We start from the raw sequence: 22,421 nt of genomic DNA on the forward strand, positions 1-22,421 counted from the left end.
TAAGCAAACATGAAGAGTTTTTTGGATATCAGTGCAGTCCTGGAGAATTTTTGCTAGACATGGCAAGCGCGATGAACCTGAAGTGAATACGGTCTTTAAAAGATAACCATTTTATCTTGATGTATAGGAATACAAAACATTAGTATAGCAGTGACTTTCTCCTGGTATCTTGTGTCACACCCCCCCCCCCCCTCCCCCCCACCCCAACCCAATGAAGAGATGGTTTCTAGCTATGGTATGAAGCTTACTTCCTATTTTTCACGGCCGCTTAATTTTAAAATGTACTCTCTTCGTCCCAAAATAAGTGTCTCAAACTTAGTACAACTTTGTATTAGAGCTAGTACAGAGTTGAGACAGTTATTTTGGGACGGGGGAGTATTTCATGGCGCCACACTTTTTCATCAATTGCAAAGTTTTGTGTGTGTCACATTGACATGGTGAATTTCAAACAATGACACACGATATGGGTATATCCAAACAACGGCCAAAATTAATATACTGATCTACTGGGGTTACCCATGATATTAACTAGATAATACCCCGCGCGTTGCGGCGGGAATTTGTAGCAATGAATTTTTTTGAACAAAATACCAAATATATTATATGCATGTGACAACAAATAATGTACTAATGCAGAAATGTCATGTATGAATTCTCATCACATCAAATGATGTTTCGACCATTTAGAAAAAAAAAATCAAGCCACCTAAAAAGGTAAATAATAACAGCTTATAACCACCTAAAAATGATAATTAATAACAACTTAACCTTTTGGGTATACCTGTGGTTAGGTTGAAAGGTTTCAATTTCGTAAAATCATCTAAACCAATAAGATGTTCACAAAAGTCATTACAATCTTGGCCGTATTTACATATCACACATATTACAGATTTTTTTGAATTATATAACAATAAAATGAGTATCTTACATTTGTCGATCTTCTGTACATGCATGAGAAGAATTTGGCGGTAACTAAATGTTCTTTCTGAAGTACGATCCGAAAGCTCCAAACTTGAATGTTTCGGATAGACATGACCTAGAGCCCTCAAATGAGAAATAAAAAAAAATCAGTGTACCAAGTTTTTTCTCCACCTCGAATTCAGTTTGAATACTCCTGAAAATATTAGATGGATACCATATGAAACAAAAATAATAATAAAATGCTACCGGTTTCTGTTTTTTTTTTGGAGAAAAGGGATCACACTTGAAACCAAAACTTTGCTAACTTAGCGATTTGTGTCTTCTTAATTTTTTTAATTGTTACTCCTTATGCCTGCTATGATATGGCACTTCAAATTAAAAACTGCAGTTCGCGCTTTGCTGACAAATAAATAAATAATAATGCTTCGAGATAAAATAATCAAATGGGTTGGGCTGTGTGAAGTAAGTAACCATCAGAAGTTAATAGAGACCGATCCGTAGAGAAGGATAAGGATAAGACGTACATACAGTAGTAGTGGGAAGGATAAGAAGGAGTCGCTCATTGTTCTGCTGTGGCGCAGGTGGCCGGATCAGCATGCACCGGCGGCTGTGCAGCCGATGTGGAGGTAGCCCATGTTGGCGGCGGCTAGTTGCTGGATAGCAGCACCGTCCAGATTCTTGAGGTCATCCTCTCGTCGCAGATCTGCAGCCCTGCGCCCCTGCCCGACGCCGCACCAGTGGCTGGTCTGATTCCGGTGGAACCGACCAGAACCAATCTCCCCAACGGCGTCGGAGCTCCCTTGGCCAGAATAGAGTCAGAGACGAAAGGTAAGGACCATGTCTCCACGGCAGTCATCTCGACTAAACACACGGGGATATGGGAGATTGTAGGAAAAAATGACTTGAAGATCAGAGAAATGAATCTGGTACAGAGAGAGGGAGGGAAAGGTCACTGCACAGGGAGCACCCATCTGTCCCCAACCAAACCTCGCAATCTTCGCTACTCCGTCGCTTCGCTCAAGCATAGCCGCTCATACCATGGAAGAGAGATATTTGTAGAGCGGGGGAGAAGAAGGATCGTGAAGGGGAAGAGATTGGGCGGGGGATAGGAATGGCCATGAGGACGCGGATGGCCCGGCGGAGGAGTAGTGGGGAGTCGAGGATAAGAGGCGATGCGTCATCGGTTATAGAACAACAGGAACACGTCGACGGGCGGAACTGTCGCTGGAGATCCTTCGCTACTCTAGCTATTTATATTGGAGGGGTTGTGGGGAGTCAGGATAAGAGGCGATGCATCATCGATTACAGACCAACATGAAGATGAGCCAATACTAAATTAAATCACACCATTTACTTCAAAAAATCATACCATTAACTGAAACAGAGAAAAAATGAATTGCTGACATGGGTGGGTTGCTGATGTGGAAGGCTGCTGATGTGGATATGCTGCATGTTAAGATAAATAGATTAGTGGGGATGAACTTCTTAAGTATATAGGATTAGACAAACCTCACTTCCATGGCTGGTAGCTTTAAACTGTGGTATTGTATAAAAATTGTGGGTAGACAAGGCTGATCGTGAAGATTAGAACATGCAAAAAAATAAACTGACATGTTCTTCCCAGCCTTCAATGACGGGTGGATGATAAGGTGTACTAGAGTACTCGCAAACATTGAATTATTAGCGGGTGAACTACCGAAGAATGAGTTACTCAGCATCCTAGGCCGGTGGATATAAACTCATTTCTTCGTTCCATATAGTATTACATGGCCTGCAAGTGAAGTACTGAGAAGAAACACGACACAAAGGAGACAATCAAGCAAGAAGGAGCATATGGAGTGGAGCATGTTTTTGAGTGTCTTGGTAGCTATCCGGATGTACAAGGGAATGGGATGCATCGGGAATTCGAGCAGCAGTTGCACACGCTTGCCCTGCAGCTGTTTCTGGCTTGTATGAAGGAGTATGCCCTGGTTCATGCGAGGCCGGTCAAAGGATCTCCCGGATCTCGGTTGTTAAGCAGCCGAAAACTGATGGTCCTAAACAGAAACTCGTAAGCTGAGAATTAGTTCCAGCAAAGACTCCGCATGCTACTGGTCTCGTGCAGGAAACTGACATGACTGTCTGTACACAACAAGTCCATGAGTCTCCTCAAGTGCGACACCACGTGTTAGAATTGCATGAGCTTTTTAACATGTACTCCATCTGTTCACTTTTATAAGACCTTGAAGACATTTCAGACAATGTGCAAAACAATCCATTTTGAGTTGTCTAAAACAACTTACAAAAGTGAACAGAGGGAGCACGTGTTAACAAAAATACTCTCTATTGTCCCAAATTGTGAAGGAACTGAGCAAAACTGATTAGCGAGGGTTCTTCTCATACCCCAAGAAAAAGCTACTACCATTTGATCGATTACAGAAGAAAAATATTTTACTGCTGAGTGGGGAAAATAACTAGCCAATATCACAACAAAATTTTCATGCTTGACTTTATGGAGACCAACTCTTCTTCGGTGACCTTTTTCCACACGCCACCAACCAGTAACGTACCCCTGAGACCAAAGGTCCGCTCTGGAACATCAGAAATCCCATGTTCAGGTGGCGATCTTGATATCTCTAGGATGCCTTCACCATCCAACTGCTGCTCCGGGTGAGAATAACAGTCGAAAATTTCGATCTGACCATCAGGCTCAAAATTTCCATGTTCTGCTGTGTCATGCTTCAGTTCATCATCAATGACATCAAGGACCGGAAGAACAGCAGTTGAACTATATGAACAAGGTATCATTCCTGGCGGACAGGGGGTCCAGGACTTCGCTATAGACCACCTAGTGCGTTTATCTGGCATGCTTGTGTTGAGCGTTCCCTCAATTCCATTTTCAGCTGAACACGCATTATCCGGTTTCCTCAACTGCAACTTGAACGCTTCCAGCTTCTGTGTTGCGCTTTCAACCGATTCTTGTCCATTGGACAAGATTCTGGATTCAAGGAGGGTACAATCTTTGGGTGACCTTCACAGGGACAACAAAGGAAGCTTCCTTAGTTTCTCCTTCATGTTGTTATCGCCGGTCATCTTAATCAGCAATAGTGCTATTGCTGCTCATCCACTTCCTCAAAGTATTCCTGCTCATCTAGATTGCCTAGTGTCGGAGAGGTCAGAGGAAAGAGCGAGGGAGAGGCGCATGGTGTCGGCAAGTGAGTGGAATAGGATCATGGAGGAAGAAGGCGAACTCCTGATGCGCCAGCCCCGCGCCGTCGACGATCGGTACGGTATTGAGCGGCACGAGCACGAAGCCCAAGAGCTAGGGTTAGGGTCGCACTGCATTAGGCGTCGAGTAGAGGGTTTTGGATGGCCGCCGACTTGCGGCAACGCTCATGCTCCACATCCCTCTGCAGCACGTCCAAGATACTCACGATCCATAGCTAACCCACCTCCGCCTCCACATCTTTCTTTGGTTTGTTGTAGGCGACCCGAGCCGCGGCGGCGAGAGTTAGTTGCGGTTGGAGGCGCTGGAAACCTACAAGTGGGGTTTGTAGGAAAGATCGGTGAGAGGGAGAGGGGCACGGGGACCTTCGCAGGGACAAAGCTCCCTTCCACGGTTGGGAACATTAAACTGCGCTATTGAACGGAAATGATAGTAAGACAAGGACAAGTGTGAAGATTAGAATATGCAAAAAATCTCTGAATGTGTCCTGCCCAGCCCGTCCTTCAACAAAGTGTATGATAAGGTGTACAAGTGTACTCCCAAACATTGAATTACTAGTGGGTGGGTGAGCTACCGAAGAATGAGTTACTCAACATCTTGATCCTGTGGATATAAACCGACTACTTCGTACGAAAGTCCTATTCTGAGCTCGAGCTCAGATGGACCTGTTATCCCAGCCGTTGTCTGGCGCTAAGATTCGCACCAGGAGATGTATTTTACTGCGTATTCTGAGTAGTATGAGATGCTTTCTACAGAATAGGGCCCACTCACCGACCGCATTTATTGGGACATCCATCATCCAGCACTAGCCGGCTCAGATGGACACTAGCGTCGTGGTCCACGGCTCAGCCGTTACACACCTAACGGTGGCTTCCAGCAAACATTTTTTTAATATATACATGCACTGCATCGACCACACACACCCTTGCTCTGGAAGATTCACTTTTCTTCCTTGCAGCCTCAGGAAGTGCTGCCACCTATCCCTTGCCCCGACTACCTCGACAAGGTGGTCACCTTCGCCTCGCGCGCGCCGAGCTTGCTCTACAAATGCGTCAGGAAAGATGTAAGTGCCCATCTACCATGAAGAACAATCTTTTGGAGCTTGGATCCCCACTCCGTGTCTGAAGTTAGAATCCATGCAGGTTGAGCTATGCGGGTTCATTTAGACCCACGGACACGTACCTGCCCGAGCTGACTCGCGCAGGGCTGACGCAGCCGTACGTGCTGCAACCCCCCTTGCTATGCACCCGTCGGCTCCCCTTCAGCAGAGATACATGCGAGACCACAACTTCGACCATGGCAGCCAGGCGGAGATTCAGCCAGCACATGTGCGCATGCAGCCACAGGTGCAGCAGCTGAGCCTCCCCGTGCCGCGCCTCCACGCTGCTCCGCCGACAGCCAGCGCACGACGCTGCTCTTGGCCGGAACCAACTTCATCCTCGTCCTGCCAGCTAATCCAACCCTAGTCCTGCATGACAAATCAGCAAACTGATTACACATCCTGGCCGAGACTGTTCGTTTGTAGTGGAGCACATATACTTAACACATTTCTTTCATCATACTTCTGCACAATCATGGAAATTTCAAAACATACTCGGAAAACATTACAATTAAACCTATTTTTTGGGCAAATGACTCCTGAAAAGCTCACCGGATATTCTTCACACAAAACGTTACTATCACTAGTACCTAATCATAATTTGAACAAATAATTTTTTTACAAACACTTGATCTCCGGCTATGGTGATCGGTCACAACTTTATGTATTTTGCATAGTGCTACAGGGCCTAAGTTTAGATGAAACACACTCGCTGCTGTCTAGCCGCTACATACATTCAGGAAAAGTGGAAAACCCATGCCTTTAAACTAGTTTTGTCTTAGTAAGTTTAGACATTTCCAAAATCAGCAGCACTAATTTATATGGTCAATTACTTCGAACTTCTGTTCATAATAAGCATCAATTTTATAAAATCCAAGGGGCCCTACAGATTGCAATAAGCTGAATATTAACCGTAGACATTTCGAAAATTCAGCAGCACTAGTTTCCTAAAATTCAGCAGCAGTAGTCTGTCATATTAAACCTACACATTCCGAAATTCAGCAGCAGTAGTTGTCCTCCCGTAGTCCTAGTCAATTTCTTAAAATCCAAGGCTAAGGGTTTTACCTTCAAATGCATGCACACAAGTTCATGAAAACCTGGGGACAAGCCAACATTTGAAACTAAACCAGACATGCCAAGCTGGAACACAGTTCGACTTATTACATTACCTAGCCACTGGCCAAAATGCAGAGTTACGAAAAGCATGTCAACACCTAAAAATTAACCATGGTCTAGATTACGCCGAAGCTAAAACATGTCACCTACAGGCATATGCCTCAATAGCAAATAAGATAACTGAAAAGACTTCATGAGCCCATCAGCTCCTACCCAGTGCATTCCCCAAACTGCATTCTACTTGCCAGCCTTAGTTCCATTGCTTTATTTATTACAATTATTTTGCTGGTGCCCCTCAAACTGCATTCTACTTGCAAGCCACAGTTCTTACATTTGGCAGGCTTCCGAGGTTGCTTAGGGACATCACCACATCAGGGCATGTAGTTTGCTTATGCCCTTGTTTTCAGCATATCGTGCAAAACCTAGTCCTCTTGCTTAGACCTTCATATGGAGCCTTCTCCGTACTTGTCGTTGGCCATCCCATATCTTTCTTTTTCGCTGGAGCCAGCAGTCCTTCCAACCTGTTGCTTGTCCTCGAAACCGAATCATTGTTAGCTAAAACAGCAGTAGCTGCTTTGACGTTCATGTTTTGTTCCGCCGAAACCAGCTCCATGGGGGTCTGATTCACCACAGCCCCCCTGTCTGCCAGTCTATCCTCGAGGCCAAGACCATCCCTAACTTCTGTATAGGGTAATATCACTGTCAAATTCGACTTGAACAACTCCATTAATCGATTGTAGGCTTCAAAACTAGTGTCGCCCAGCCTGACTAGTTCCATTGCGTGCATGTACATCGTGAAGTTTCTGTACGAAAAAGGGTTGTTCTACATACTGTCCTTCTGGTATTGTATCAGATGAGGTGGCAGAATGTCGCGAGCATCCCTCGTCCATGTCTTCACTATATGCTTAGCTGGTATTTTTTAGCCCTAATGAAACCAAGCATCTCTTCATTATGTGCACGCTTTTCATGAGCTTCTCAGATAAAAATTGTACTCCACTGTATCTGATTTACTAACAACAAATCAGTGAGAGCATCACCAGAAGCCTCGCCCAAGGAGTCGAATGTAATGCCGAGAACAGGTGTGATCACATTTTCAGCCGGTTTCTCTGCAAAACATTTGACAGCCTTGTCGAACGCACTGATTCGATTTGGGCATGGTGTCCTGATTGGTGCAGCAGCACCAAGCCTCAGCCTGCAAACACCAGGCAGTAGGTATGATTTATCCAAATGCATTGTACCAACTGCTCTGAATCCACAAAGCTATAGCTGACTGATTTCTTTTCTGCAATCCAATTTTCTATAATAAAATCTTTGCATCTCTCATATCAAATGGTTTCATTTTAATACAGTTTGCTAACTACTCTGAACCCATACATCTCTAGCTGCCTGATTTCTTTAGTGTTGTCAATTTTATTTAATAAAATAATTTCCATCTGTGATCACATAATTAAGCTTTTCATTATCTGACTGTCTGATTTTCATCTGTGATCACATAATTTCCATCTAGCAGTGTACTTATTCCTCTGAACTCAGCAAACTGCAGCTGCCTGATTTCTTTACCGCACTCAATTTTTCTTTACTAAAATCTTTGCATCTCGCATATCAATGAGTTACAACTGAATGCAGTGCACAAACTACTCTGTTTTACTGAAATCTTTCCTTATCTGATGACATAAGGAAGTTTTTTCTTATCTGAATTTCAACTACGTGAATGCAATGGAGTTAACCCGCTAAACCTGGTAAATTACAGCTGCCTGATTTCGTTAGTGCTACCAATTTTTCTCCACTAATTTCTTTGCATCTCTCATATCAGGAGGGTTCAGCTAAATGCATTGTACTAAATACTCTGAATCTAGAAAGATATAGTTGCCTGATTTCTTTACTGATGTCAATTTTTCTTTACTAAAATATTTGCATCTCTGATGACATACGGAAGCTTTTCCACTGACCTCTTATTCCATCCGGGCGCCTGGGGATTCGTCTTCCCCGTTGAGAGCTCGAGCGTCGGAGGGGAGCTATCCCTTCTGCCCGCTGCGGCCTCCGCCCCTGATTTGTGCTTTGCCGCTGTCCGCCGCCCTGTGATGCTGCCGCACCGCATGCTCCGCCACCACTTCGTCATCGGCAACCAGAGGGGCAGGCACCAGGCTCTCTTCTATCTCCTCAAGCACAGCAGATCTAAACCAAGGGAAAAAACAAATCGCTGTCAACAAGCTGACCCAGACGCCCGAAAAATGCAGACAACCTCGCGCGGCGAAGGAAGGATCGATGTACCTGCCGATCGGCTGCATCAAGAACTCCATGTTGGATCGCCGCTGCCGCTCCTGACCTTTATCTCCCAGTCGTCGCCTTCAAATTGCCAGTCGCTTTGCAAGAGAAGACGACTGGACTCTGGATTCAACTCGACTCGTGCGGCGAGACAGTAAAGCGAATTTCCTGATCCACGGATCAGACGGCGGCTCTGATTCTGATCCATGGAACACCTCCCCGGCGGCAAACTGCCGTCCTCCCCAGCGTTAAATCTGGCCCACTGGACACCGCTGCCGGGGACGTATTTCGGAACAGTACCCGATTTCTGGATGACCACCAGCGCTAGGATAAATTAATGGCACACATCCAAAGAGGCTAACCAACGACGTGGATAACGAGCTCATTTGAGCTCGTGCTCAATTACTCCACGTCCTCCTACTTCGTATTGTATTACAGGAGTGAAGTGGTAAGAAGAAAACGTGGGACAGAGGGAACAATTGAGCAAGGAGGGGCGTGTTTTTGTTAGTTGAGTTTTTGAGTGGCTTGGTAGCTATCCGGATGTACACGGGAATATGATGCGTCGGGAATTTGAACAGCAGCCCCACTGGTTTTTCTTGCGGTTCTTTCCGGGTCTGATGCACAGGTACGCCATGGCTCACACGAGGCCAATAAAAGAATCCTTAGGAACCTCAAGAACACAGAGGTGTCAGCACGTCTTGTAGGAGTCACATAGCCTGAAACTGGTGGCCCTAGAGACATACTAGTAAGCACGGAGCTGACGCAAACACATGCGAGAAGACGGCATCTTCTCTTCGTGACTTGGAATCGTCAGCTTCTGTCTTCGTGACTTCAATGGGCTGTGCAGAAGACGGCATCGCCCCGTGCGAGAGTTCGTGTCAGATGAGCAACGAGATGTCCCCATAGTGGATACTTTAGTTGTATCCGCCAAAGAAAAGAAGTTGGACTTTTGCACTTGATCTCCTTTTTGACAGCGCCCAGAAACAGATTTATGTTACTCGCACTGAAAACATTTTAAGTGATAACAGAACAAAATCTCAATTCAGGTCAAAGAAAAAAATTGTCTCTGTTATCTAAAATAGTGAAGAAACTGAGCAAAACTGATTAAAGAGGGTTTTGTCATGCCCCAGTAAAAGCTAACGTTTGATCGTTTACAGAAGAGAAATATTTTACTAATGAGGGGAGAATAACTAGCCAATATTACAACAAAATTTTCATGCTTGACTTTATGGAGAGCAACTCTTCTTCGGTCAGCTTTTTCCACACGCCACCAACCAGTAATGTACCCCTGAGACCAGAGGCCATTTCTGGCATATCAGAAATCCCATGTTCAGGTGGCGATCTTGATATTTCTAGGATGCCTTCACCATCCAACTGCTGCTCAGGGTAAGAATAAGAGTCGAAAATTTCAATCTGACCATCAGGCTCAAAACTTCCATGTTCTGCTGTGTCATGCTTCAGTTCATCATCAATGACATCAAGGACGGGAAGAACAGCAGTTGAACTATATGAACAAGGTATCATTCCTAGCGGACAGGGGGTCCAGGACTTCGCTATAGACCACCTATTACGTTTCTCTGGCATGCTTGTGTTAAGCGTTCCCTCAGTTCCATTTTCAGCTAAACTCGCATTATCTGGTTTTCTCAACTGCAACTTGAACGCTTCCAACTTCTGTGTTGCGCTTTCAACCGATTCTTGTCCATTGGACAAGATTCTGGATTCAAGGAGGGTATCTTTCGGTGACCTTCGCAGGGACAACAAAGGAAGCTTCCTCAGTTTCTCCTTCATGTTATTATTGCCGACCATCTCAATCAGCAATAGTGCTGCATCTGCAATGCATCTTTCACCTATAGCGGGCAAACTCAATAACTTCTGCAGAAGTTTTGCGAGACAGAAACGAGGGACCGCATTCCTGTCCGAAGAGAGTACTCCTATCTCGTGGACAAGTCCAATACGGCCGGAATCCTTTAACTCTTTTATGCTTGTGACAATCCATAGAACCAGGGAGCACAAGTTTTTCATTGTTGATGACTCAGCTGGCAGGCATACATATGATCCACCTATACATATAACGAAACTAATAAGACCAGTATATCTGTACAAACAAAAGTCTACAAGAGCCGTGAACGGAAATGCTAGCATCAAGTTTGAATAATGAAATAAAACATAGCAAGCCATCCAGTCCAGGATTGTGATGTGAAGCAAATCATGGTATAAATCAAGGAAATAAGGTTGCAGAGATGGTAGAAAACTGAAATTAGGACACCCAAATATCAGGGCAGTACCTTTGTGTTCAAGGTCGTTCCTGGCCTCAATCATTTCAATTACCGACTTTAGTAAGCCAAGAAGCACTCTTGGTTCTTTTTCTGATAGTTTTGTTATAATGGTTTTCATATCTCCATTTGATATTTGATTCTGAATTTGAACATCAGATGAGTGATTCACATCCAAACTATCAGATTGATGTATATCGCTGTTTTCAGAGATTTCTGGGGCATCGAGCTGACAAAACTCCAAAAGAACAGAGACAGCCTCAGTGGGACATGTATAGTAAAGTTGACGTACATATTTGATGGCATTTAAAATATGTTTCTGGGAACCTGCAATTTAGAAAACAAAACTCAATTAATACTGAGCTATGCTGATCATGAGATACACTGGGCTGAGAGAGAGTTATAATTATAAATAATTCTGTCATAGCTTGAAGCACTACCGAAAGTTTTGTCATAAATACTACAAGTAATTGATATTCATGTCACTATCAGGTGGTGGAAAACAAATTAACTCGAGCATATTCACAAAGCAGATCAATAGATGGCAGCAAACAGATGACGACAAGAACAGTTATTCCAGCATTAATATATGTAATACTTCTGGGCAGTTCAGATTAATGGAAGATATCACTAACTCAATCCAGATTTGGTAATCAAGAAAGCATTAGTCTCTTACTGAACACAGAAAAATCTGAGGGCAAACCAAAGCAGAGAAGACCTATTTCTGACAACCCATATCCCAAAGAAACAGAACAAGCCCAAGTGCCAAGCTTAATCAGAGTTCATGCTACAGGATGACGATACTCACGTTTCCTTTTGGAACCTGATTTTGCACTTTCAGAATCTTTTCCCTTCAGCGACTGAGCGATGTCATGCAATACTGAGTTTAGTTCTAGTCGAACATCAGGAATTGCACTAGTCTGGGAATCCCAGTAATTACACTTCAACCAATCAAATGCCTGAAAGTAATCCCAATTTGTTAAAGATGCAGAATCACTGACAAAACATACCAGCAACTCTAAAAATTATGTTATTTGATTTAATACCAAAGCCACCATCCAGAGAGAAATAAAATAATTAGCTAGATGTCCTAGAAATACTAATCAATCAACTCAGTGTACTTTAATGGCTGCCAAACGTAGCAGTCGCAGAGAGGGGATGCCGCGATGTGAACTCTCTGCATGCATGCGATATATATCTTCATTAGGACTGAATTAGAATAGTGCAAAATAATCTAGATGGAATAGACAAAAATTACTAACCATGACGAATGTCAACGAGAATTCGTGGTACTCCAACAGTCTCAGCTAAATCAGATATTGAACGACCAGTTTCCTTGTGCGGGCTCTCCATAAAACCATTTACAAGCCTGGGAATAAGATTAAACAAAAGTAGAAAATAAGCCTTGTACATAGTCATCGCTGTTGAAGTCTTTCCCTGATCAGGCATACATTCAGTTTTTAATCTCATTAGAGCTCTACAGTACAGAAATAAAAAATAATAAAAGCAAGAATTTGCAGTAATGTTGATATGTGCATCTAGATTGCAGTGTCAGTAACTACTTGGTGCTAAGTTGGGCACTCTTTCCTCTGAGACATGAGGCTGGTACTGACCATAGCAATGCATTATGCATAACTAATACAAAGACTCGGTTTGACATTGTTTTGGATTATGATAATATTATCTTGTTGAGACACTTGTGTATTTGGATAGCTGTGTACAATCAAGTTGCAAACAGATGGCTCCAAACATATGTGAGGAAAGTGAAACTGCCGGCTTACAAAATTTATCTAACTTGTATGATATACTAAATTAGCCTACCCCAACTTCTTTGGGACTAAAGGCTTTTGTTAGCCTACCCCAACTTGTATGATACTAAATAGAGCAATATATTTTTCACAACTTTCTTTCACAGCAGCTTAATGGATAAGCGCAGTTCCGGCAGCAACCACAAACTGAGCAGAAGAATACGATGGAAGTGAACAACATATGATAATTTTGAAATCAACTATGGAAAAACTAAAGCAGAGCAACTTTGGTCAGTGCCACCAGGGTGGTTGGTTAGATTTCGTGCCGTTTTGGCATCCATCAAATACAACAGACCGGTGTTTTGACGCATGTTCCAGAAAAATGGGACCACAATATATTGACACCAAAGTATGTTCTAGACTTCTAGCGGCCTTCTAGTTCAATTGCATCAGGACGACTATGATTAAGCTCCTGATGATCTGCAGAAGTAAACTATGCTCTTTCATCAAAAACTCCTATTCAAGAAGAATTCTGAACCACATGAAAAATATGAAAAACAGCTTTAAGAATATCAACTCACGAATACTAATTTGTTCTCTAAATTGCTTGCACAGTCCACCTCTCTGCACAGCAAGATGTGGCACCCATTCGAACCGACCTGATAAAAGGCGTCGTCTCTCCTTTGGCACCGTGATAAATCAACAGTCTATTCATTTTTCAACACATAGCACCAGGAATTTCCTCACCTGATGATTGCCATACTGTACAGCAAGGCGAGCATCTCGTCCGACTCCAGCTTATCATCCGAAGCCACTCCATTCCTAGAGGAAAATTTTCTATCACATATATAACTTCGTCCCAAATCCATCCACACGCAAGAGAAAAAGGTTGGAACTATGCATCAAAACAGCATACCGGAAGAAGGGATCCCGCAGCCTTATCTCGAAGAGGGCCGCAGTGACCTCCACGGGGATCGGGAGGCAGCCCCTGCTCCGCCACGCGGCGATCTGCGCCAACGAAAGAGTCAGATTTCTCACCACTCGCCTGATAATTTTGGGGGGCCTTCAGGAAGAGGATACCTACCCTGCGAAGAGCGGCGCCAGGGTCGGGGTAGGGGGAGAAGATGGCGTCGCGGACGAAGCGCCACTCCGCCCAGCTCGACCACGGCACCAGCTTCCGGGCGGTGGAGCGGCCGCCGCCGGCGTCGCCTGCATCTTCCGCCGCCTCCATGGGAACCGAGCCGAGGCGAGCAGCGAGTCCAAACCCTACTAAACCCACCGGTGGGGTAGCGCCGTTTCGCTTGGGGGAAAAGGCGACGACTCGCTGCCAGGGTGGGGCCAAGGGTGTGTGTATCGTTGCGAGCGACGAGCAGGGTGCTTTCTGCAATTTGCCCGAGCCGCTGAGGGCCACCGTGAAGCTGCGGCCGTGGCCAGCCTCCGTCCACATGGCCTCCCCGGCCGCCCCTCGTCGGAGGAGAGGCGGGCAGGCGGCCGCCGCCGGAAGGCCCGCGCCGCCGCTCACATTGTCCGCTCCACCCTGCACGATACCAACATGTGAGTACCCTAGCCTGACCCCACTGTGCCAACCAAATTGCAGTTTCAGTTTGTGCGCATGCTGTAAATTCGACATTCAGATGGTAGGATGCACAACTTGGAGATAAATTTTCACAATGAGGATTAATTTAATAATTTTAACCAAATTGTTTTTGTAATTTGGGGATAATTTTTTTTAGAACGTAGACGCTGGGAGCCCACCCTTAGGCTGGCACCACCGGCTCCCTAGCCGCGACGTAAACCTGGTGAATACGGACTTGGGCGTGCTTCATGAGATCAGCGTCCTTCGGCTTCACCAACGGACTCCATTGCTGCAAGAGGAAAGAGCATTTGTAGATAATATTAGCTGGGTGCGTTGGGAACTGTCCTTCGATGGTAAATTTGTTGCGTGTCAGCCACAGGGACCAAAGCATCGCGCCAATGCTAGTCCACAACACCCTCTTGCCCTGGCCCTGGACCGAGTCCAGGAGCGCCACCAGTTCGTGCGAGGAGCGCGGATCCCACGAGACCCCGGCCGCCTCACGCATTGCACTCCAAGCAAAACGCGCCAGCGGGCAAAGGAAAAAGACATGGTTCGCGTTCTGTGGCGACCCGCACAGCGCACACGGCCCAGAGGCCGGGCCGTTCCTCTTTGCAATGTTAACAGATGTGGGAAGCCGATCGCGTAACAGCTGCCAGAGGAACACTTTGATTTTCAAAGGGACGCGGGCTTGCCAAAGTCCTTTAGCCACTGTCTGTACCGACCCTTGGCACAGTTTGTGGTACAAAGACTTGACGGAGAACTTCCCGGACGCATTGAGGTGCCAGGAAACCCTATCTCGTTCCTCAGTTAGCGTCACGGGGGCTACGAGTTGCAGCAAAGCCTCCCACTTTGCTGCTTCCTGCTCGTTCAGGTTACGGCGGAAGGCAATGGCCAGGGGATGAGCCAATGCCTCTGCCACTCGCTGGTCCGGCGCCACAGCTAGAGCATACAACTCAGGGAACACTTCCCAAAGAGGGCCTGTGCCCACCCAGAAATCTAGCCAAAATCGGGTGGAGCGACCATTACCGACTTGGAACTTAGCACCTTTATCAAAAGCGGGTCTGATGGCCTGTAGGTCTTGCCAAAAGGGGGAGCCCCTTGCTTCCCCTTCAAAGAAATTCCCGTTGGGGAAGTACTTGGCCCGAAGGATGTCAGCCCAAAGTCCAGTCGCTCCTTGCGAGAGTTTCCAGATCCATTTACACATGAGCGCTATGTTCTGTAGTCTGGTGTTGGTGATCCCTAGTCCTCCCAAGGATTTGGGCCTACATACCGCAGCCCATTTTACCATGTGGTATTTGCGCTTAAGGTCCGACCCCTCCCAAAAAAATCGTGCCCGCGGCGTGTCCAACTTGGCATGAACCCCTTCTGCCAATAGGAACATCCCCATAGCAAACAAGGGGAGCGAGGAAAGACTCGAGTTGGTGAGAACCAGTCTGGCTGCGGAGGACATAAATTTGCCACGCCACGGGCTCACCTTCTTCCCCGCCTTCCCTGTTAGTGGTGCCCATTCGTCTATCGTCACTCTACGTGGCGCTAGAGGCAGCCCCAGATACGTAAAGGGAAATCTTCCCACTTTATAATTGAGGAGGTCTGCGATACGGAGCCCCTCCTCTCTGTCAATCCCCATAGACAGAACTTCACACTTGTGGAAGTTTATTTTTAGGCCGGACATCACTTCAAAACTTAACAGCAGGGCCTTCACCGTAGCGATGCCGTGGTCGTCTGGTTGGAACAGTAGCAGAGTGTCGTCTGCGTACTGCAAGTGGGAGATCCCCCCTGGGATAAGGTGGCCAACCACACCCTTGATATGGCCAGCCGCGGTCGCCCTGCGCAGCATTGCCACAAGGGCGTCTACCACGAAGTTGAACAGGAGCGGGGAGATGGGATCGCCCTGACGCAGCCCCCGCTTGTTCCTGAAGAAATTCCCTACTTCTCCGTTTATCGAAATAGCAGTCTGGCCACCCGAGACCAGCTGCATAATCCGGTGCACCCACATGGCCGAGAAGCCTCGGCTAAGAAGGACCTGGCGCAAAAAATTCCAATGCACGCGATCGTAAGCTTTTTCAAAGTCAAGTTTTAGTAGAATAGCCGGTTCGTTGGTGCGTTTGAGCTCGTGGATGATCTCCTGGAGCGCAAGAGAGCCTTCTAGAATGTTTCGACCGCGTATAAAAGCCGTTTGGGTGCGGCTGATTGTGCGATGCGCAATCGGGACCAAGCGGGAGGTAGTGGCTTTAGAACATATCTTGAACGGTACGTTGATGAGCGCGATCGGCCTGAACTGGCGGATGTTATCTGCCCCGGCCACCTTAGGGATCAGCGAGAGGAACCCGAAGTTTAGCCTAGAGATGTCTACCGTCCCGCGCATGAAACCGTTACACACGTCAAAGATTGGGCCCCGAAGAAGCGGCCAGAAGTGTTTGAACATGGCAACGGGCCAGCCGTCCGGGCCTGGCGCAGAATCTGTCTTCATGCTCATGAGAGCCGCATCAATCTCCTCGGGTAAGAAGGCTAGTCCCAGCTCCTCGTTTTCCCGTTCTGAGAGAAGCTGTGAAGGGTCCCAAATGTCAGCGTGAACCCCTGCACGCTGTTCTTCGCTCGTCCCCATAAGATTGATATAGAAATCATACACGTGCCGCGAAATGGCCTCCTACGTCAACAGCAATCCTTGGTCGGATCGCAAGCGGAGGATCGCACCTCTGCGCCGTCTCCCGTTGGCGTAGGCGTGGAAGTACTTAGTATTCGCGTCCCCTTTGAGGATCCACTTTAGGCCTCCCCGGTGCCTCCAGTACTCCTCTTCCGCCCGCAGCAAGGACTGAACTTGGTTCTCCAGCGCGTAGCGTCTAGCCCACTCCTGTTCGGAGAACGGCCGAGTGTCTGCTTGCTGGTCAATACTCGCGATCTCGGCTAGAATACCCTCTCTTAGCAATCGCGCTTGCTTGCCCAAGTTGGCTCCCCAGCCCTTGAGGCAAGCCCGGAGGCGGCTCCCTACCGCGATCCAGAGGTCCATTGGGCCCCTTTGGTAACCCACCTGGCTGACACAAGCTGACCACTTTTCCCTAAAGAAAGAGTCAAAGTCAGGATACTCGAACCATGCCGTCTCAAAGTAGAAACGAGGGCTGCGGCGAATCCTTTCCACCCCTGAGGCAAGGATAAGTGGCACATGGTCCGAGCCGATCCGGGTCTCTGCTACTAACGAACAGAGCGGATACAGCAGTTCCCATTCTGGGAAGATGAAGACTCTATCAAGCACCGACCTCATAGGGTCCAATTGCTTGTTCGTCCACGTGTAGCGTGCGCCCGACCTAGCTACTTCCTTAATAGCCATCGAGGCGATCGCATTGTTGAACATGGACACCCTCGTCCAATTGATGTTATTGTTGTTTTTATCCGCACCCGAGCAAATAAGATTAAAGTCGCCCCCACCACTAGGGGCGTGAGCGTGTTGCTCACCGCAAGAACCTTAGCTTGCAGTTCGGCTAGAAACGCGGCCGAACGCGTGTGATCTGCTGGCCCATAGACCTGAATCACCACCAGCTCCCTCTGAGTCTGACGGTGGCGAATGTGGCCAGCCAGGAAAAAGGTGCCCGCATCCCACGCGATCACCTCGTATATAGCTTGGTCGAAACCCAAAAGCATACCTCCGGAGTGCCCATTTGCGGCAAGGTGATACCAGGAGAATCTTTCCAGGGGGTCTATAGATAGTAGGTCGTGGTGTCGGAAATCCGATTTAATGGTCTCATGTAAAGCTACAATATCTATCCCTTCTTTGCGCACGTACTCCTTCAGTTGAGATCTCCTGCCCGCGTGGCCGAACCCACGAATATTCCAAAAGAAGGCCCGCATCTAGATGATTCTATTCCGGAGACGGATGCCCCTTGAGGACACCGCTTTGGCCACTCGCCTCGCCTTGACCCTGCAAGGTGAAGGAGGGGGGGCAACCCCTGTTGCCAACACCACCTCATTGGGCCGAGACGTTAGAGCTTGCGAAGCCCCTGCCTCCTGCTCTATCTAAACTGCACGCGCCGCTGCCGCTGCAGCGATCGCCGCTTGCGCCTGTTCGGTCGCTCGTAACAAAGGCACCAGCTCGCGCATACCCCCAGAGAAAGACGCGTCCACTCCACTCTCCCGTAACACCTCACCCAAATGATCGTCAGAAAAGGACTGCAGAATAGTAAAACGGGGGGAGGGTTACCTGATGTCTCATTGTTCTTCTGCGCCTGGATGAGCTGGGCCCGCTGCATCGCCGGCAGGCCAGCCTTTGTGCCCCTGGAGCGCGAGCTGGAGCGGACCGGAGCCGCTGCCACCGCCTTGGACCTCTTGGCCTGCGCAATCGGGGCCGCCTTGGATGCCTCCTGGAGCAGCGCGTCGCCAATGGGCAGCGCGGTGGAGCGGCAAGCGCCATCACCGACTGCCTCGGCGTAGGCGGCGCGCCCAGCGACTCCATGGGCCTGATCCCCTCTGTGGTCACCTTGCGCCCCGCAAGCTTCTTCGTCTACCGCACGGACCCACTCTTGCTACCGTCGTGCCCACCCGAAGCCGGCGAAGCAACCAAGGATGGGATGACGGTGCTCACAGACAGCAGAATCGGCGTGCGATCTCCCGCGGGCACTCCAGTGTCGCAGGAGGCTGTGTGCCCCTTGTCGAGCCCAGACGAAGCCTGGAGAGTCACCAGCTCCAAGTTGGAGCCGTATTGGTTGGCCACGTCCGTCTCCATCGGCCCCATCGAAGAAGCCCGGTCTTGACGCGGCTGGGCCGGTGGCGAGCTCGCCCCCCTGATGCTAAGCTTCTCCCATGCCGCCATGTCAATGGAATCATCCTCCATGCTCGCATCGGGATCCTTGTCATGCTCCTTGTCCTTTTCCTTGTCGCCCGGATCCGGGCTCTTGTTGTTGCTTGGCGGTGGAGGAGGGGGAAGTGTCGGAGCCCCGCGACGAGGTGCAAGCTCCGGCTCAAGCTTGATGAGGTAGCCTTCTCCGTTGAGCCAAAGCTGAACCGATCCTCGCAGCTTCTCGGGCTTGCGACAGGTGAAACGCATCCTCACCGGGCCGGAGCAGATCAAAGACAGCTCATCTACCACCAGCGGGCGGCTCGGCATCGTCAGTCCGGCCATGAGGCGATCCACCTTACGGTGCTTGGAGGGAATGCCCCAGAGCTTCACCCAGACCTCGGGCATCGTCTCTCCTTTGGGTTCGTCTGCCATGGCGTCGCGGATGAGAGCGGTAATGTTGTTGAGGGACAGAAAGATCTTGCCACTGCGGGTCGCCATGCGCAGCATCGCCGGGTCCGGGAAGACCACGGAGAAGCAATCTTCATCGATCTGGGCCACCTGCCAGTCCCACTCTCCCTCAAACAGATGTGGCAGCTCCACCTCCAAGATCTCCTTCGACAGCACGCCCGGGGCCGCAGAGAGGATGGCGGCATTGACCCCGAAACCGCTCTGAGCGTCGTCAGCAGCTTCGGGGAACTGCAGGCAGAAGAAGCCCCCTCCTGGGATGGCATGGCCCATGGTCTGGAGGAGCAACGGCTTGCCACGGGAGGGGCAGCAAGCCGAGACATGGCCCTCCTGAGAGCAGAGGATGCAGAGAGGCGCGAACTTGCAGGAGCTCTGAAAGTGCCCCGCCCTGCCACACTTGAAGCACTCTCTGTCGTCAGCGTCCTCCACCGGGATTGGCTCGGCCTCCGTGCCCTTCGACGACCCCGCCTGTAGCGAGGACGGCGGCTTGGAGCCCGCCGGCCCCGCGGCCTTGAACTTCTTCTTCTTCGACGCGAAAGGGTCGCCGATCCGGTCGCCTTGGAACTGCGGCATCTCCTCGATGCGCTTGAGCTCGAGTCCCTTTCTCTTGTGCTCTTCTTTCCTCCGCTTCTTGCGTTCCTGGTCCTTCACCCACCACGCCGGCGGTGGCCCCCATCCACCCGACTCGCCGTCGCGCGCCGCGCCATGCGCCTTGGACCGCACCTCGCGCTCTCGGCCGCGCTCCGGCACCGCAGCAGGAGGAGGGAGGGGGCGCTTGTCCGACCGCCGCTCGCCCTTGGAACCCATGGCCACCACCTCGGCAAAGGAGCGCACGAGGGGTGGCGGAGGGGGAGTGGGGAAGAGGGAGCGAGCAGAGTGACCGAGACGGCGCACCTCCGATTTGGTGGCTGGAAAACCTAGCGACGGATCTAGGGTTCCTCTGGGCAGCCACAACCACTTAAGTACCGGAGCCTCTGGGCTTGGGCCATTTGGACCAGGCCGGCCACCCACAGGCCCAGTGGGAGCCTGGCTGCACAGCCCCTGACGGACCGCCCGCGCGTGGGCTGGATCGGGATCCGAAGTGGGCCGAGCAGCCTGGGATCCGCCCCGGCCCACCTGGCCCGCCAGCGCCAGGGCACCAACCCTAGGGCCTGGCAAATCCGACGCTGTCGCCGCCTCCCTGGCCGCCGCTGCCGGCGCAGCAGCCACCCCTGGGCTCTGCGGGCTCGCCCGCAGTAGGAGCCCGACCTCTGCCTCCGGCGCAGAGAGGCCAGCACCCTGCCAACGCGGAGACCTCGACCGGACCGCCCGACGCGCCGCTCCGACCAGAGGAACACGCCGGCGAGGACCACGGCCCCCGGGCGCGAAGGCACGCCGCCTGCCAGGATGAAGCGAGCCCCCGAGCTCCACCGCCCTGGCTACGAAATCCCCGACCGAGCTTAGGGACGGGCCACGGGCCGTCCCCTCCCCGTCGACGACCGCGACCTCCTCCGCATCTGAATCCTCTGACTCCTCCCCCACCAGGGCCCAAAAACGGCTGCCGGACCAGTCGCTAGCGCCCACCGGCGCGTCACACCGCCCCTCCCTGGGCGCAGCGCTCGCCGGCGTCACGCCGGACTTGACCAGCGTCCACTCCGCCGCGCCTTGCCGGCCATCCACCGCTTCCCCCGCGTCGCCCCCTCCATCGCCCGTAGGATCGCCTCTCCGTACAGGAGCCGTTGGGGACATCCGGAACCCTTTCCCATGAGCAATGATTTGGGGATAAATTCTCATAGCGTGATCTGGAAACCTCCTAGAATGTCTCACACATGGGCGCTACCATGCTTCGGACTGAGATCTAGTTTGTACTTAGAATTACCGAAAAAGGCTTTCGCCCCGCTTTATAAATAAAGCAATCGCCACAGAGCATACATACCACACAGGTTCACACACACACACACCCAAGTCTCACGAAAAAGTACCAAGGTTCTGCTGAGGGCACAGCTCAACAAGCCCAAAAAAGAGGCAAACAACAACAACACATCGCACCCGACACCAGGGGGCTAATCGGGCTCCGGCGGTGGCGGCGGTGGCGGCGGAGAGATGCGGACGGCCATCGATCGAAGGTCGGTGATGAAGGCGGAGATGGTGTCACGGTCCGAGGAGCGACTAAGCGGCCGCCAAAGCTGCAAGAAACCCGAGAATTTGTAGAGGGCGTCAGAAGGGCGGCGAAGGGGAGCGCGCTGGATCACGAGTTTATTGCGAACGGTCCACAATGTCCACGCAAGGACCCCAACTTGCAGCCACCTAATGTGGCGAATGGACACGGGGGACAATTGGAGTTCAGCAAAGAGGTCCGGGAAGTTAGTGTGGCACCAACTCCCGCCGACCACCTCGCGGAAGCAGCTCCAAAGGAATTGAGCGGAGATGCAGGAGAAGAAGATGTGGTTCGAGTCCTCCGGGACGCCACAGAGAGGGCAGATACCGGAGCCGGGGCCATTGCGCTTCCGGACCTCCACACCAGACGGAAGTCTACCACGGATCCATTGCCACATGAAGATGCGAATCTTCAGAGGAACCCGGGCGGTCCAGACCATCGATAAGGGGAGGGGTGCGGAGGAAGGGGCGATGGCCGCATAGAGCGACCGGGTGGTGAACAAGCCCGACGGCTCAAGTCTCCACCTGGTACAGTCCGGCCTATCATCCACAAGCGGCTCATGAAACGCAACGCAATCAAGCAACTCACGCCAGGCGGCGGATTCCGCCGGCCCAAACGGACGGCGGAAGGCAAGGCGCCCCAGATCAAGAAGGGCCCTATTGACGGAAATCATGTGGTCAACTGCAATAGAGAAGAGGGCAGGGAAGCGAGCCGCGAAGGGGGAGTCACCCGCCCAACGGTCATACCAGAATAGAGTCGAGAGGCCAGAACCCACCGAGATGGAGGTCCCAATGCGCAGCACCGGGAGAAGCTGAACAATGGACTGCCAGAACTGGGAGCCGCCCGAT

At 50.0% G+C, this 22,421-nt stretch overlaps 1 protein-coding gene and 1 long non-coding RNA gene across 3 annotated transcripts; both read right to left on the reverse strand.

Moving 5' to 3' along the window:
• Positions 1-610: 610 nt before the first annotated feature.
• Positions 611-2,133, reverse strand: LOC123062348 (uncharacterized). Of its 2 annotated transcripts, none has more exons than XR_006429628.1 (2): positions 1,450-2,133; positions 611-1,114 (listed from the first exon to the last, which is right to left on the reverse strand). It is a non-coding gene; the product is annotated as an uncharacterized lncRNA (long non-coding RNA). The 2 variants fall into 2 exon arrangements; XR_006429627.1 differs by having other exon boundaries at positions 1,446-2,133.
• A 7,545-nt stretch (positions 2,134-9,678) lies between these two features.
• Positions 9,679-14,279, reverse strand: LOC123062350 (uncharacterized). Its single transcript, XM_044485816.1, has 8 exons — positions 13,712-14,279; positions 13,544-13,635; positions 13,375-13,449; positions 12,142-12,248; positions 12,001-12,056; positions 11,688-11,838; positions 10,892-11,206; positions 9,679-10,666 (listed from the first exon to the last, which is right to left on the reverse strand). Exons 1-8 carry the CDS (start codon positions 14,255-14,257, stop codon positions 9,807-9,809), a joined length of 2,202 nt encoding a protein of 733 aa, XP_044341751.1. The 5' UTR covers positions 14,258-14,279; the 3' UTR covers positions 9,679-9,806.
• Positions 14,280-22,421: the final 8,142 nt, after the last annotated feature.

This window comes from Triticum aestivum, chromosome 3A, assembly GCF_018294505.1.
Source record: "Triticum aestivum cultivar Chinese Spring chromosome 3A, IWGSC CS RefSeq v2.1, whole genome shotgun sequence".
Lineage (NCBI taxonomy): Eukaryota > Viridiplantae > Streptophyta > Magnoliopsida > Poales > Poaceae > Triticum > Triticum aestivum.

What these genes read in the sequence shown, in the direction of transcription:
- LOC123062350 (XM_044485816.1), bottom strand. Translation starts at nt 14,257, where the DNA reads ATGTCGAATTTACAGCATGCGCACAAACTGAAACTGCAATTTGGTTGG. An exon ending in TCTCGTTGACATTCGTCATG is followed by an intron (nt 12,057 to 12,141) that starts GTTAGTAATTTT and finishes GCATGCATGCAG; the next exon opens with AGAGTTCACATCGCGGCATC. An exon ending in ATCAGGTTCCAAAAGGAAAC is followed by an intron (nt 11,207 to 11,687) that starts GTGAGTATCGTC and finishes TCTAAATTGCAG; the next exon opens with GTTCCCAGAAACATATTTTA.